The sequence below is a fragment of the Haliaeetus leucocephalus genome, unplaced genomic scaffold (genome assembly GCF_000737465.1).
Source record: "Haliaeetus leucocephalus isolate CR32 unplaced genomic scaffold, Haliaeetus_leucocephalus-4.0 Scaffold0, whole genome shotgun sequence".
NCBI classification, from domain to species: domain Eukaryota; kingdom Metazoa; phylum Chordata; class Aves; order Accipitriformes; family Accipitridae; genus Haliaeetus; species Haliaeetus leucocephalus.
Genome location: NW_010972436.1, coordinates 23904132 through 23920935, shown reverse-complemented (window position 1 = coordinate 23920935; position 16804 = coordinate 23904132). Strand labels below are relative to the sequence as shown.

The window sequence follows — 16804 nt, the reverse complement described above, 5'->3', positions numbered from 1 at the left end:
TTCCATGAACGCAGGTGGTGTTACGGTGATACAGATGAGATGAGACCCAGACCCTCCTGCTTCCAAGACCAAACATTCATCCTCCACATTTAAGGGTCATTGATTTCCTTTTCACTTTATTTGTTTCAGGTGCTCAACCTGTTCCTTGCCTTGCTGCTAAGCTCCTTCAGCGCTGACAACCTCTCAGCACCAGACGAGGATGGGGAGATGAACAACCTGCAGCTTGCTTTTGCTCGGATCAACAGGGGTCTTCGGTACGTGAAGCACACGACGTGGAATTTTTGCTGCAATGTTCTCCGTCACCCCAAGACAACGGCTGAAAAGAAGGCAATGATGAAGCTTGCTGCCCAGAATACAGGTGCCCTTAATAATTGTGTGAACAGTCACACAACCGCTGACCTTGGCAAAGACATGGAGAATCACAAAGAGAACCACGCTGAGGATGGAATGAATAAAAATGGGGAGAAACACCTAGGAATTACAGACAATGATGATTTTATGACCAATCCTGACCTGTCCATTTGTGTTCCTATTGCTGTGGGAGAGTCGGATATTGAGGAGGAAGATGAGGAGCAGAGCACCTTTACGGAAATGGAGCAGGTAGGCAACTAAAATGTTTGCTAGTTGCAGCTTATTCAGATGGCCTTTGTTCCCACCCTCGATCTGGATCCATGGCTCGTGATGCAAATGTCCTATGGCCTAATCCTGCCTTTGATATGTTGTTAACTTCAGAAGAAGTTACAAGTGCATATCCAAGAGCAAAATTCAGTCTCCAACAAGAGGCATTCCCTTTCTTTGTATTCTTTGTGCTTGTCTAGATTAATTCTTCTAACCAGAGCAGTTAAACCCTTTCTCACACAGGAGACTGGTTTTTTTTTCCTTTCAGCTGAATCATGGGAATGTTACAGAACAAACCTTAGGTCCTCTGACTACGACAGGGGGGTTTCTCAGTGTGCAAAAATGGGCAATGGCTCGGTTGGATTTGTGCAGCAAGAATCGAGGGCCGGGTAGTTCTCTTAAAAATACAAGGCAGAGGCTGATATGACAAGGCACCAAAGAAAGAGAGAAGACATGTAATCGTATGTATTCAGACAGGAAAAATAGTTATTTGCCTGGTTTTTGGTGTGACATGGCAGATTTTCATTTTCCCAAGAGCACCCAGTAGTAAAGGCTGAAAAATTCTGTGTGGTTCCAAGTGTCGGTGTAAAACGGAGAAGAAAAATCTTTGTGGTAATGCTTTTCTTTCTCTCCTTCTCCCCCTCTCCCCTTTCTAGCAGCTTTATCTCTTGGCTCCACACACTGTATCTAGTTAATGTTTTCCAAACCCTCCAGCTTTGATCCAGCATCCTCTGACACCGGCTGAGACCCACGGAGTTCAGCAGACACTGGATCAAAGCTCCCGTTTCAGACCCAGCTGTCAGGAGGGATCCCCAATCTCTCGGTTGAGGCGAGGAAAGTTTTGAAGCAAAACTGTCCTTAGAGAAGGGCTGTCCTAAAAAACCCCAAGGAAGGACTCTGTGTCAGGAGGCAGGCACAAATTGGCTGCTAAACATCAATTTCTGCCGCTCCATTGCGGAAATCTTTTCAGTGTTAGTGCATCTGCTCACCAGCAAGTCTTTTACATTGATCTTACCGTTGGGGAGCTGAATGGCAAGGGGTCAGAAAACTTTATCATCAAGCCCCACTGTCCAAATAGACACCTAGGTAACAAAGAAAGAAGTCTGAAATTTTTGGTAAACACTTTTAGGGACTTTTTCTTGTATCTTTTTTAAGGAATACTTTTATTGAAATGACCCGTGGATCAGTGTGGGTGGCATGGATGGTGTCTGTTTTTCTCCTTGAAGTCCTTCTCTTTTCTCAGTATTGTATTAGATAAACCTACAAGCAGAGTACACTTGAAAAGTGAAATACAAATATAGTAGATGGGTTTCTTAGTATTAGCTGATCTGCAAATACTGACTAGTATAAACATGTTTAATTCCAGAGTTTTGGGTTTGGGGTTGGTTTTTTTTTTGGCCTTTAAAGATATCCATGCCTTTCTGCTACATCTGACAGAGGGTCACAATCGTAAAAGCTCTCAGATTTTTTTCCTTCACGGTGAAAAGCAAAAGTTTGTTGAAACTTTGCATGTAAGGGTCCATGAGGTCTGGAAGCGTGTGTGTGTGTGTATGCAGACATGTGTATGTTGCATCACTGTATTCCACATTCCTCAAGATAAATAGCAGCGTTCGCAACTGCAAGCTAAACTGCAGCATAGAGCACGGAGGGTTTGGGATTTTTGCATCTTACCGTACCTTAAAAGCATAAAAATGTGGATTTCTATTTAGCTGCACAATGTGTCCATGTAGGTGCTACTGTGTATATTAGTAGACAGAACAGGTAGCCGTCCAGTTTATGCTGTACAGCAAGTAAATACGGAATTAGAACTTTAGTGAGATCTGTTAGAAACATGAGGGAAAGAACAGATGTAGAAAAATATGCATTTTAATGACATGGAACATCACGAATAAAAGTTGATTTGAAAATATGAAGAAAACTTCTTCAAATTGTTTCAATAATATTGAAACATTACCATATGTAATATAAACATTGAGGATTCAGAGTGAAACAAAATAGGAGGAAATAAAACCCAGTAGGAGAAGCAAACCAAAATACTGTTTTTCACACTGTATCTTTTCATGAAATTTACAATAAACATTAGCGTAACATTGTCACATTACCACAAGATACTTGCATTGCAGTGAAATAATATAGTTCACTGCTAGCGTGTGCATTACATAGAAGGCATGGAGTTGAGAAATGTATTAATTAGCTTTGTCACTAGTGTTTTCCAGGCTTTGACAAACAGCTGCTGCAGGTCACTGCTGTTCCCCTGTGCATAACCCTGATCAATGGTTTTCAACCTTTGTCTGCAGGCCTGAGGGGTCTACTGCTGAAAAGGTCCAAACAAGAACCGAGTTCAGATATCCAGCAAGCAATTTTATTGAATTTCTAGGGAGAAAAATGTGTGCATGCAAGGGGGTTCCAACTCAAAGGCTCAAAATACTTTGGCATAATAAATAAACAAAAATAGGAAGAAGCTTAACAGCAGAAATGATAATTGTGTGATGAGCTTTGCATTTGCTTTCCTGCAAAACCCTAATAAATTTGCACAGCTGTAAGTGTCTCCATAAGGAGCAGAGCCATGAGAAAGCAGATCCCAAACAACTCAAAGATTGTCATTTTTAATGGTGCCCTTTCCAAAGATGTACTATCTCTGGGCCCACAAAAAAAATCTCTTGATCAGCATGAAGGTTACTGTAGAACAAATTATTGCACCTGCAGATCAGTATGAAAACCCAATTCCCTGGATATAGAGTTGTGGGCATTACAGCATGCTAACCTTTGTATCAAGGGCAGCCCTGTGGGACTCTGGGGAATAAACTTCCCCACTCACTCCCAGAAGCTTTAATCCTGCGAGGCCCAACTCCATGGGGGTCCTTACCTCCTTCCCTCCAGGACGGCCATAATAATCACAGCAGAGCTTGCAAAGGAAGAACAACGTGAACAAGAGCAAAATTTACATGATTGCACTGAAAGGGCACAATTACGGTGAAGTATCCTTTTGTGTGGAGGGCATCATACATAAACGAAACAAGAACTACCAAGGGTACACTAAACATTCAAATATATTCTATCTTTCCCCTAATTATAATCCATATTTTTACATATTTAAATATTTTAGTATGTACAAAGAGAGTGTGTATGTATATTTACTTCTCAAGAGAAGACAACGTACCCCTGCTTCTCTTTAAAGTTGTTGGCTGACCTGGAATTCAGCAGCCCTTTGGCAACATTGCCAGAACCTGCCTTCCTCCTCGTGCATGTAGATTTTGGTGCAATAGCATGGAAGAGGAGGTGAAAGTTGAAGCACAAGAAGGGAGTATATGTAGGGATGCCTCTCAAGTTCACGGCTAGGTAAACCTACACAATCCTTACACGTCCTTTACACTTTCTCTGTCAGTTGAAGATCCTGGACCCTATTCTGTTCACCTTGTGCTCACATCAGTCTGGACTCATCCGTCATGAATCAGAGAGGCTAAAGGGAGGCTGGTCTCAGGCAGAACCACAAGGTTTTTGATCCCAATGGGATATTTTAGGGTGATGATTCGCTCAGTTTACAGCTCCTGTACCAATGCCGGGCTCTTCCTGGAAAGTCACAAAACTACTCTGAAGTAAGCCGTCGTGGCTATGAGAAATGGGCCCCACAGTGTTACACTCAGCAGTTTGAAATTTCAGATGATGAGAAACCCTTCGGTGACTGCACATTTTCCTCTGAGTAATAGAAATGTCTAAGTTTAAATTTCAGCTGCCATTTCTATTATCAAAGCTTACGCTGGCAGCAGCTGTCTTCCTGAAAGCTACCAATTTGTGGCACTGTCCTTGAGACGGTTTAGAAGGAGCAAGCCCACCTGATAGCTTCTAAATCTCCTTTGATTACTGAGATGCAAGTGAGATGCTCTGCCGGCTCGGAGAGCCAGGAGACACATGCCTGTAGCCCACACATATGGTGAAAGGATCAGAAAGAAAAGCTGAACTATAAAAGTCAGCACAGGTGCAAGAAGCTGCCAGAAGAGGAGCGAGGCTGAGAAAGGACCCCTTAATTCATTTGTCATTATTGTGTGATACGTGTGTTGATGCCGCTCACCGCAACATTTTAGCTTATGACTTTATCTAACCCTGCCTCCTTGCCCTGCTCATAGTGCTGGGGAAGTGTCTCCCTGTCAGTCCACAAGATTTCTTCAGGATTTGATGATAAGTTTAGCCCCATATTGAGAAGAAGGATAACTGTATTGAGAAGAAGGATAGCTGTCTTCCATTTTTCCTCTGTCTTTGGGATGTATAATTTAAGTATGGGTTGTTCTAGCAGGAAAACAGCTCCCAGAATCTCAGCAGCAACCACAGTAACATGCTGGCTGCATCTTCTCAAGGTTCTTTTGGGTTCTCATTTTGGTTTCCTAGATGATTAAAATGTGGAAATTATTTTCTTGAATCTCCGTAGAGTGTCTTGTAATTGCATATAAAGACCATCTTTTCCTATGTGACATCAACTTTCAGTCTCCTGAAGGAGTAAGAACCAGATTATGGGCACAGTAAGCTGATGGGACAATTCAGTGTGCACGGTCCAGTCCACCTGACACAGTGGATTCTACTAGAACTTAACTGCAATTTAACTACATTGAAAGTTTCAGACATCAGAGGGCTTTGTATAATTTACATTAGATATCAAAGTCCAAAGCTTAAATCTTCAAAATTCCTACTTAGCATTGCTTAACCTTCAAGGTGCCCACAGCTGTAGCCCAGAACGGTGTGTGCCTATTTCGCAGTGACTTCACTCTGTGGTTCAGAGGAATCCTGTGATTAATGGACTAAAAGGAGGTTCCAAATGAGTAATGCTGGGTGGCCTGAATCAGTCCCCAGAGTACAGTGTCCTGCGTTTATACTGTTGAACTCTGTCTTGTTTCTATTACCCCAGACCTCAATGATGTGCAGGTCTTTCTGCACACTATCTGGATCTTTTTCTGCATCGATGAGTTCCCGCAGTCAGCAAATTTTATCAGTACAACCTAAGAAAATGGCTCTACCTTTTCCTCATTGTTCGACTCAGCCCAACAGGGTTGTTACCGCTTTCTCCCCTTTCTTAATTTAATTACTACATGTGCTGCCTCCCTCAAACTACTGTCCTCAACTTGATCTGTCTATAGCATGCCACGGAGAAGAAAATCCACGCTGCCATGGCTAGTGGCTCTTGGCCACATCTCACATTTGCCCCCTCTGCAGTGACAAAGCCAGGCACGGACGCTGCTTTCCGCAGAGATAACACCTTGTTATTTTCACATGCGGCGCAGTGCCGAGCCAGCAGCACTTGCCTGCTTGTCTTCAGAAAATGCCATTATTGATTTGTTCCGACGGAGTGGCTAATTGGGTCATATGGAAAGTGCTGGCCGCCTGCTGCCGGGCCGAAGCGCCTTCCAGCTTCTTACCCCTTCCTCGACACCAGGCACGCGTGCCGTGGGACGCAGCGCTGCCTTTCCCTGCGCCAGGTCCCGGCTCCCAGCATCGCCAATTTGTGCCATCCTGAGACTGCAAAGCAGTGGAAATCCTTGAAATCCCGCTGGCTGTGGAAATCCTTGAATAGCGGAGAGATGTTGCTGTGCCTGCTAGGACTCACCTTTTCGTGACCTGGCAGGGAATATTGCCTGTGGGAAGGAGATAGTGTCTTTCATTCCCTCTCAAGGTTTCCCACTTGCACGGCTGCACTTCTCAGTGTGCTTTTCTTAGACCCCTCCAAGGCAGAGCAGCACCTCTCCTGGGGTTTTTCAAGAGGTTTGGGTCTGGGGCTACACAGAGGACCCAAGCGGTGTATGTTGCCTGGATTTTGCACACTGAATGAGTATTCATTGCTCCAGAGCATGCCTCGCTTTCTCAGTCATATTAATGTTTTTTTCTCGATTGGCAGTTCTCCCCTTGTCTGGGCTCCACCAAACGCATCTCCCAGGAAAACCAGACTTTAGATGAGTAACTGTCCCTATACACATCAACAACAGAGCTGGCTGCCACCATGGTTCCTATTCAGTGGTACAATTTCTATACTGCCCTGAACTGGTTCAAACCCCCAAGCTTTTATTCTCTTCTTCCCTGTATTTATTGCAGAATTACTGATTCATTTTATTTCATTTGACAAGGTGAAACTGTTTTAGATGCTTTTTTTTGCATGTTTCTACCAGTAAGAGATTAATAATTTGGGGGTCAGAGAGGACCATTAGGATGATCAGGGTTTAGCTTTCTCATAACACTGAGTCAAAAACTTCAGGCACTAATTTCTGCACAGAGCCTGTAAGTTTATTTTAGCTATGATACATCATCTGTAAGAAAGAAAAAAAGAATGAAATGTCTCAGGTAACAGAGAGTTCACCATCTGCATCTGGACCCACATCTGTTTCCTTTGTATACAGTGGAAATTTGACTGTACAATTTCTGTGCATTACAGACCTGCTCCTAAACCTGAAGTGATTCTGTAAAAGTCAATAGAATTATTCCAGGTTGACATAAGTGTAGCTGAAATTATTGAAAATTGCTATAAAAATGCCAGTGCATAAAGATTTTGATATAAAATTGTTTGTGACAATGTCTTATGCTTCTAATAATTCTAACGTCTATAAATCAGAGATACCATGAAGTCATGTGTTTATTTGACAGGGTACATTAATTTCAACCTTTTACTGCAGGAAATATACTTTATTGTCAGGAACCGTAATGCCCTTTCAAACAGTATTTATATTCCATCTGTTTTCAGTTCCAGTCTGTAGGACACGTTCTCTTTTAGTGCAACTGGATAAAATACCTTTGAATTCTGTTGATGACTCCCCAGTTCTTACTGGCAGGAGAGTGAGCCCACGTGTATACATGCATGCAGCACACAATAAATCTTACAGCATTCTTCTTGTCAGCTTTATTTGGGCCAATATTTTTCTGATCTTTAAGTAAGATAGCAGGGGTTTTTCATTATTACTACATACAGAGTTTGCCTGGATTTCTCCCTTTTTAAACTGTATGTTTTGCTTTGCTTTGCCTGAAAACTGTGTAGAACTCAAATTATTTGCTAATTATTTTTAGCAATAAACCAGAACATTTCTGTATTTATTGTCTTCAGAAGAATAGCAGCAAGGCCATTAGAAAAAGAAAAAGGACTGTAAATCACAGCAGCAGATTTAATGCACCTATGTCCTCATCTTTGCTTCTACATATAGAAAGACATTCATGTTTATTTTGTTTCAGTACGATGGGGCAGAAGGAGAATATTCCATGTCAGATCTCTGCTGACATGATTAGAGCAGTCACACTGTGAACAAAGGTTTTAGGGTGCTTATTCAGTACGCGGTGGCAGGGAAATATATTTGTCCACAGCATAATGCCTAAGGTGCAGGAAACACAGGGAGCTGATGGAGGAGAGAAAGAGGGGGGAGGGAAAAAAAAAAAGCCTGGCATTGAAAGAGCCGATATCAGGCATAGTGGACTTGACAACATGCATTTGGACAAGTGCCCAGACCATGGACTACACGTCAGTCACAGCTTACTGGGTGCCATTTCCCAGTATCCATATCCCTCCCTGGAGCAAAATGCTGCCCAGAAATGAGCATTTCTCAGTGTTTCTCCCTTTGGTAAAGAAAATGCTGACATTTAACATTTTGGACAAAATGAACAGCAGCCAGTTCCCCAACAGCTCCTGCGCCAAGTGAGACAGCGCGTGTGTGTGTTGAGGGGGCTGAAATTACTCCCATTAGTTATGGTCCAACATAACCAAATTTAAAATAATGGTTATTTTGTTGCTATTGCCAGAGACTTCATTAATGATCAAAATATTAACGTCTTATTTGGGTGAAAGGTTCCAGGTTATTTCAGGCACTCACACTCAATGTACTTTGAGGCAAAATTCCAAAATTTAAACTTCCATCAGAGGAGCGCATTAGTTTGAGTTCCTCATATTATACTGTGGAGAGATCCCAAGTACCAAAAGAAACATAAAGTAGATTGTGATTAAACTTCAAAATGCAATTTAGCAGAAGGTATTAGCTTGAACTCTGAACAATGAACACTTGCGAAACACTTTCACTGCCTATTTAAGCCTATTGAGTTGATAACAGGCTAAATTAACTTTGGCAGTCCATCTTTTTGCCAAGTTCTCCCACTTAGACTAATTTTAAGAGTCAACCCTCGGAATAATGAATCTCTGTTTTATTATGGGCAGTGTGTTGCCCAGTGAGGGAAAAGATCTTGGGCCAGCAAGGAAGAAATAATGGGCCAGCCATCAGAAATAACGTGCCTTGCTCCTCCACTGCCAGAGTTCAAATGCTTAAAATGTTCTGGATTAATCTGAGGAGTACTGCTGAACTGCTGTTTCCCTCCTTGAGGGATGACATTTGGCAAAGCATCCAGCACCTGTGCCGAGACCGGCAGTTAGTGGCTGCGATGATGTTTGTCTGGAGAAGTTTTGGTTCACCTTTATTCAAAATGAAAGAAAATACCAGGGCAGGCTGGTTCCAGGGGAGTTTTTGCTGTTAACAGCCTCTGCTGAGCAGCTGTGGTTTCTGGCCAGCCCTAGCCTTAGCCATTCTGAATTTTAAGGGCCAGATTCTGGTATTTTTATCCAACTAAGTACTCACAGGTGCTTTATTTTTTTTAGAACAAGTACTGCAATTTTCTTCCAAATACCCTGTGACTTTCAGGGCAGGGGAAAGAGTTTCTTAGGTCCAGCAGGAGGACAAGTTCTGTGTTTAGCTACATAGGTGTAACTTCAAACTTCAGTGGCCTTAACTCTGACAGATGACAGCACAGTTGGAAACTCCCTTGGGACCCGTGGGCATCTAAGCTGGGGACATAATTTCATCTACCCAGCAGCTGGGTGACAGGCCGATGCTGTTTTTGAACTCGAAGACTATTGTGTTTAACCTGTTTTACCCATGTTGCTCTTCTGCATGCATATGTTAGTCATTTGGTTTTTAATAAATGGGGTCCCTATAAAGGCTGGGTCACTGAGAAAAAGAAGAAAAATCCAGATGGATTCACATTGCAAACATGAGCAGCACCTTCTAATTCTGATGTTTTACTACTCCCTTTGCACCAGATTGTTTCTGACTTTTGCATAGATGAATGGCAAGAGAAAAGACTGGGAGGGGTAGATAAGGGCTGAAAAACTGAACAAAAACCAGTCTGCTAAGCTAGCCTGACGTCTGGTTGTTTCTGCTGAAGGGGAACAACGGACCAGGTGACAGGATAGAGAGTGGTGATGACCAGTCTCAAATAATCATGTTTAGACTTTCTTTTTCCAGTTTTCATACTCTCTCTGAGGAATTTGCAGGTCTTAAATGATATACATGTGTTGCAACGTTAAGGTAGGACTTCACAAGCTTTACATCAGTAATGCAGACGCTGTAGTCTGCCAATAAAATGCACTTGTAAAGGAACGTAGTGTAGCACAAGTTCTGTCTGTGTCTTAGCTATAATCCTAGCACTGTGGTATGGTATCGCTCCAGGTTTTCCTCTGATTTCTCATTAAACCAAGTAGCAGCAACTCTGCTGCACAGAAGCAATTCTTCAAAGCAGGTTAGAGAGATTTTAAAATGTGCACACTTAAAATTGACAGCTGCACACCAGCCCTCTTTTTTTCCTAGCAGAGTAAGTGATATTAATCTTCCCCTTCTCATATTAAGGGAGCGAGGGGATTTTCCTGATGTATTTGGTGATTTTTCTTCTATGCTAAACGTGCAGAAAGATAAATCCACTGATTTTATTGGTGCTACAAGGCATTACATTTATTTGTGAAAGAGGAGAACCAAGATCATAAATGATCTCTTCTGGTAATAAGAACCCACGATTCGTTTCCCTGGTTCGTGGTTATTTATTTCTCTCCCATTTTAGCTCAGATTTTTCAAGCCTTTCCAGAAAGACTGAATTCAGCATATCTAAGAGTTGTCAGCCTGACAGCTCTGCAGACTGTAGTCTCCTGTTTGCTTTACACACGAAACAGGTGCCACCGAAGCAGTAATGCAAGCTCGCCGTATTTCAGCAGCATTGCAATCTGCTTGCTTCTCCACTTATGCAGAGGTAGGATATAAACAGTTCAGTTTTCACGATCGTTTACTTCTTGGCTTCTTTGCAGAGGAAGCGTGCCAGTTACTAGACGCAAACTGTTGCTGAGAAAGGATGCCAATTGCTACCAGGCACGGTAATTTTATGAAATCCATAGCTGTCTGCAAGGAGGAACACAAACATCAACAATTACTTTACAGAGTAAACAGTCCTCTTGTAACTATGTGTGTCACACTGCTGAATTGGGTTTACTATACATGAAAACCTCCTCAGACTCCCATCATGGTTTTCATACCCAAAAACTGGCTATAGGAAGCTTTGCACGTTAAACTATGTTGTTATCTATTAAAGGACTAATTGCTGCTCTATTGAGCTGCATTTCTCGAGGAGGCTCAATTTCATAGCGTCAGGGAATGGCTAAATGAATGGCTAAAGCAGAGATATTTCTGTCGCCAGTGTCCTTGTCTGCTGGTGATGGTTCCTCTGACGGGCAGTGTCCCGTGGTAAAGCAGGGTCGAATGTGTGCAGACTTGTATGTGGGGGGACCGGGACAAGCCTCCCCCACTGAGTCTGCACCTGGAAATGTCCTGACCAGCTCATTCCTGGAAAGGGACCGCAGAACCTGGACATTCCTGAAATCCCATTAGTGTCTTGAAATTGGTCTTCAAAGAGACAGAGGGATGCACGTGTCTCGTGGGGAGTAGAGAAGATGATACACAGGGCTGAAGCTTCCCATTGCATTGTGGACTGAGTGGAGGGCAGTTAGCATTTGCGCTGTCTCACCAGAGACAGGGGATACCCTGTCCACCTCATAAAGTAACTTAAATTAACTTAATCCTGCCACATCCTTCGTCCTTGCTTGCTGGTTCTGCAGTGACGGTTGCAAGGGGGAGGGCTCCAGGGCCAATTCCCATTTCTTGCTTCCCCACCTGCTTGGGAGAGGAAGCTTCCTGCTATCAAAGGCTTTGCATGCCTTCTTTCCCACAACAGCCGTAGCCAGGGAATCAGGGAACAAATGTTACAAGCCAGGGTCATGATCTAGGGAGTGAGTGAAGCATCAGGAGAACCCATGTGAACTGATCACCGTCTGAAAGGCAGGTCCTGGGATCCTCTCTCTAAATTTGTTTGCACGGGATGGAAAAAAAGATATTTCCATGGGGAAGGAATAAAGTGAATCCATGCTGATGACAGGTATTTGTTTTGTTTTGCCAACAGCAAGTCCTCTTTCCAAAGGAGCGGCATTTGCACTAATCCCCATTTGAGCCTGAAACAATTAGCCGATCTGTGCTTTTCAGAGGCAGAACGCAGTGTGAAGCCTTTGTATTTATTTGTGTCAGCAAACAAGTATGTGGGTCTGTGCACAAACACACTTGAGATGTCACCCAGATTACGCTCTATTTTCAATCTGGTTGCTGTTTTTCTGGTGCTACAACTGGCCTGCAGCATGCAAGGGGACAATACTGGATCCGTCCTCCTCCATGCGCTAATTACTGGTACGGTGTTGGCACATCACCTCTTTTTAGGGCCCAGATAAGAGCAGAGGTGAGCAAACTTTTGGTTTACGCTCTAAAGGAGCTGTAGTCTGTCCTGGGCTCCCAACCCTCCATTTGCATGCACAAAGGTTTTGTATTGCTGAATGGTTCTACTTTATAAATTATGAAAACAACTGAATCAATAAATATTAACATAATGTGTATTGCCTTGGCAACATGGCACTTCATACAAAAATTAAAAACAAATTATATAAACCACCCACAGTGGGGAGCTTTACAGGAGATAAACCTGCTGCCGTTGCTGCCAGAAGAACGAATCATCTGGAATCAGAACAAAAGCAAACAGTCCAAAGTTAAGCAGCATAAACCAAAGGCACTTTCCCCCAGACAGGTCTGTGCCGACCTTCAGGTCCTGTGTGCTGGAAATGGGACTGTTGCATCCGATGAGAGTGGCTTACCAGGACTGGCATCAGTCGCTTGCAAAAACTCAGCTGATTCCCTAACACTCCTTTTGGGATCAGTCTATATAACCAGGTTCTTTTGAAGAGTCTATTTCTCTTAGAGATTTTCTCCCACCTTAAAAACTTGCAGAACAAGTCTGAAAACACACGGGGATGAACCAAATCATTGTCCAAGCACATGCGTGTGTTATCCCCATTGGAAAATTTGCCAAGATATATTTCATCAGTTTATTGGTACAAGTATGATTTCTGGGAAGCAGCTGGGTCCACATTTCCTAGAGTTTAGTCTGTAGGAAAGTGTTGCTAAGTCTTGGTACCACACAGAGGGGTTAGTAAATAGAGAATTGGTGTAAGTTTGGCATTTGACTCTAGCTTAGTGCACTAATTTGCTTAACAACTTAAATATTCGTCAGATCAACTGAATTACACAGTCTGTTCTCATACACTCCATAGTTTCTAATGAATCTGAGTGCACAACCTTTCTGCATAAATGAACTTGAGATGTCACCTCAGATTGCATTGTGCTTTTAACATGAAACAATTGTTTCTGTTGTTTAGTGCTATAACCAATATCATGCCATTAAGATTACTTGGTACTAAGTTGTATGCACATTGCATTAAAAAAAAAAGACTTTTTATGGCTGAGCGCCTTACTTGTGCAAACTGTGCCTTCCACGATTGCTTTTCCCCTGAATAGTACACTATTTCCAAAGATGTGCCTTAAAGAGTGTACTTTTTGACAGGGACAGAACTGTAACTCGGTGATTATGGAGCAATCTCTGGCCAGTGAAGATGAGTGCTAAACTGGACCTAGAAATTGTATGTAATACATTCTTATGCAGAGGGTACAGGCTTGGACGTGCATAATTTAATTTATTAAAGTTAGAATATATTTTAGACCACATGCTCTCTGAAGCAGGAAACAAGTAATTTGATTTTAAATTAATTTGTTAGAAACACAGAATGACATTTGAAAGGGCTGGTACAAATCTGACAGTCCAAAAGTATTTATATAAAGAGCAATTTGCTTAACCAACTGCTTCCTTTGTGTCATCTGTTCTTTCAGATAGTTATATTTGGAATAAAGTGTTTTTCTGCTCCTGGTACTTCTTGAGGGACTTCCTGTGGTGATGTGGCTTTAGAACTGAGGCAGGTAGGCTGTGGCTCCCTGGGGAAGGGAAACTCACTTAATACATGAATAACATCAAATGTCAGTCAAGCCAAGGGAAAAAAAAAGTGGACAAGTGAAAGATAAATAGGTTTAAATAATTACTGTTGAAATCCTGTTATGCTTGTAATTTTTTTCTCAGCATGGAAGTCCTTCTGTAAGCAATTCAGCACAACCCTTTGAAACCGGCTAGAGTTTTATTAATATTTTAGTAGCAGCATTAGTAATGGCATGAACAATGGTAGTGCTGTGATGAGCTATGGAGTTTTCAGAGAAATCCCTGTCTTAGGTGAATCAATAAAGCCAGACTGATTTACACCAGCAGAGAACCTGGGCCTCCAGATGTAGAGACCGACCCTGCAGACATACTCTCCTCTGCCATTAGTCCTGGAGTACTTCTGGCCGGCTCAGCAGTAACAATCATCACCCCAGGAAGAAGTGGCTGGAGTTAATGGCACCACTCATACTAGCAAGCACTGGGTCTAGTCAGATGTGTTTGCAGAAAAAAAAAAATTAGTGCTCTGATTCCAGAGTCCATCCCTTCTTAGGGAAGAACTTAAGGATGTGCTCTCCTTTTAGCCTGCTGTCAAGTCCCCTTGGCATCAGTGGGATGCAAAGTAGTCTTAAGTGTTTTGCTGAATAGGGGCCACATACCTTTACGCATTTACCTGCAGTTTTTCAACATCTACTTTTAGATACTTTTTATCTCTTCCAGTGAACTTTGCATTTTCCTCCCCTTCAATGTGGATCTTGTCTCCTCTGGGCGTGTTTTTTCCCCACCGTTTCAAGCAGACTCGTAGCACAGTGTTGGGTATTGCACTCGTGCCTTTCTCCAGCTGTGACACTGAGTATCGCCACCTGACTGCGCAAATTCAGAGTACACCCCTCGGTTATTGCACTGAACCGCAAGCACCTTTCTGTGCGCCTCAGGTCACCGGAGGAAGCTTGTGTCTCAAAGCCAGACTCAAAATGGAGATTGCAAGGGAATTTCCTCCTGCCCCAGCAACAACAGCTCAGAAAAAAAGTTGGCCTATTTGTATTTCCATTTTCTACAGCCAGATATCTTGACATATCCTGTTGCTAAAGCTCAGAAGTTACAGTATAAGCTTGTGTTATCTTGTTTCTTGCCGTTTTCCTTAAGATGTTTTCCCCTGACAAGTATAGTCCAGGCTATTTTCTCTTCTAGCTGGGGAGTTGTCCTTAAGAAATAAGCATGCTATCAAAGAAAAAGAAAAAAAACCATCTAGGATTATTTCCAGCAGGAAAAACAGCTGCAGCTGAGGGGGCAGCGATGCCAAAGCCCAGGTGTCCGGAGTCAGAACTCTGAGATTTGTGAAGAATTAAGTGAGTTGCACGTGGATAAACAGTTGAAGGCTGAGCCACCACCTCCAGTAGGGCAAAAAGAGGTAACAGAAACAACTTTCCTACCTGATACTGCATGCAATTCATTGCACCAGCTCCATAGTGCATGTCACTGATTTATGTGGGGTTTATGGCTTGTGAAAATACATGTTTGTCAAGTGGTAGGAAAGCAATAATACATAGTAGGTATTACAGTCTTAGTAAAGAAGAGAGAGGATTTTGTTGTTATAAAAATAATTGGAAAGCTTGGAAAATGTGCATTATAAATTAAGATGGGATTCCAAGAGGCTTTGGGGAAAAAAAAAAATACCACAAAATCATCTATAATGTTGCTGTCTTATTTTAGGAGCAAATATGTGTGTGTTTTCCCACTGAAAAGTAGCTCTAAGAATGGCATCTGCTGACTTGGCAGATCTGTACCTTGAGTTCACTGGAGGGCATCTGCTATCCATCACAGATTACCATTTCTTTTCCTGTTAGCACATAGATCCAAGAAAGGTGCAACAATTTAAGTAGCTGAGGTGAAGATGCTAACTAAATAGTAAGCCTTGGTATCATTCAGTTTATGTTGGTTAAAGTGCAGCTCATTGTTTCTTGATGCGTACAGATTGACGTTCATTTTCATTTTGTAGGATTATGTTGTCCTTATAAGCATGAATACCAAAAATACATGTATTTGTACTGTACACTGAGTGACTCCAGGCTTCAGATTCCCTGTATCCTACTTGCTGACTTGCTGGGGTTTTTTCCCTTTCAGATTTAGCATTTTATTGACATAACATTGCCTTTATTATTAGAGAGTGACGGATTCCTCTCTTTGAGATCAGGAAGTGGATGTTTTGGGTGATGTCCTGGGACTTTGGGGAACTCCATAGCTCCGTGAGATTGGAACCACTGGTGGTTTTGGGGGACTGAATTAATGAAAGGGAAAGGATGACACAGTATCAACATGTATCACACCTCTCCCAATTCTGCTATAAACTGCTGGCAAGTTTGTGCCCAGCCAGAGCAATCCCATGGAGAAATCTTGACAGGACAACAGGAAAACAGACCCATCGCAGAGCCAGCGCTCCTCTTCTTCAGGCCTGCTGATTCATATTGTCATACGGTGTGGAATTTACTGAACTAGATGTAAACATCTGCAGCTGAACTTGTCATCTGAGACCCCTTTATAGTCAATGAGGATCTGGAGCCAATGTAGTCAGGTAGATGTGTCTTAGCTCCAACTGAAATCAACATTTAAATTAGGTCAGATGAATCATCTTCTAAAAGTGCTGGTTTCTCTCCATTGACTATAAAGGGAGCCCAGGATAACTAGATGAGTTGTACATGTAGGTGAGCTGAATTCCACTCACAGTAACCAGAAATCCTCTAGCCATGAAGCATTTCTTTAAGGAGCAATCCTCCTTGCCAGAATACTTCTTGGCATATTGAACTTCATCTTCAGAAAGAAAAGGTCCTGAACATTAGAAGAAGGAGACTCGACTATTTGATGTTCCAGTCTCAGAAAAAAAAATGTATATATTTACCAAAGAAATAAAAAAACTCAAAATAATGAGATGAAGCATTATAACTAGGAGGAATTGGAAGACCATGTCAGGATTTCTTCTTTCAGGGGATAAGGTATCTTTCATGTTTAAATGCCTTTTTGAGATAAATAAACCTTGTGATCCTAACATGGAAGCTGGACA

The 16804-nt window shown here is 42.3% G+C and overlaps 1 protein-coding gene across 2 annotated transcripts in view; it reads left to right on the top strand.

Moving 5' to 3' along the window:
* SCN5A (sodium channel, voltage-gated, type V, alpha subunit) overlaps window positions 1-16804 on the top strand; it is a 174672-nt gene that overhangs the window by 103882 nt on the left and 53986 nt on the right. The window contains exons 16-19 of one of the 2 annotated variants that reach the window (XM_010561013.1): window positions 130-577; window positions 13037-13052; window positions 14343-14356; window positions 16729-16736. In XM_010561013.1, coding sequence (XP_010559315.1) covers window positions 130-577; window positions 13037-13052; window positions 14343-14356; window positions 16729-16736 — 486 coding nt within the window. Of the gene's footprint in view, window positions 1-129; window positions 601-4585; window positions 4595-13036; window positions 13053-14342; window positions 14357-16728; window positions 16737-16804 lie in introns of both variants that reach the window. The other variant, XM_010561020.1, reaches the window with a different exon arrangement.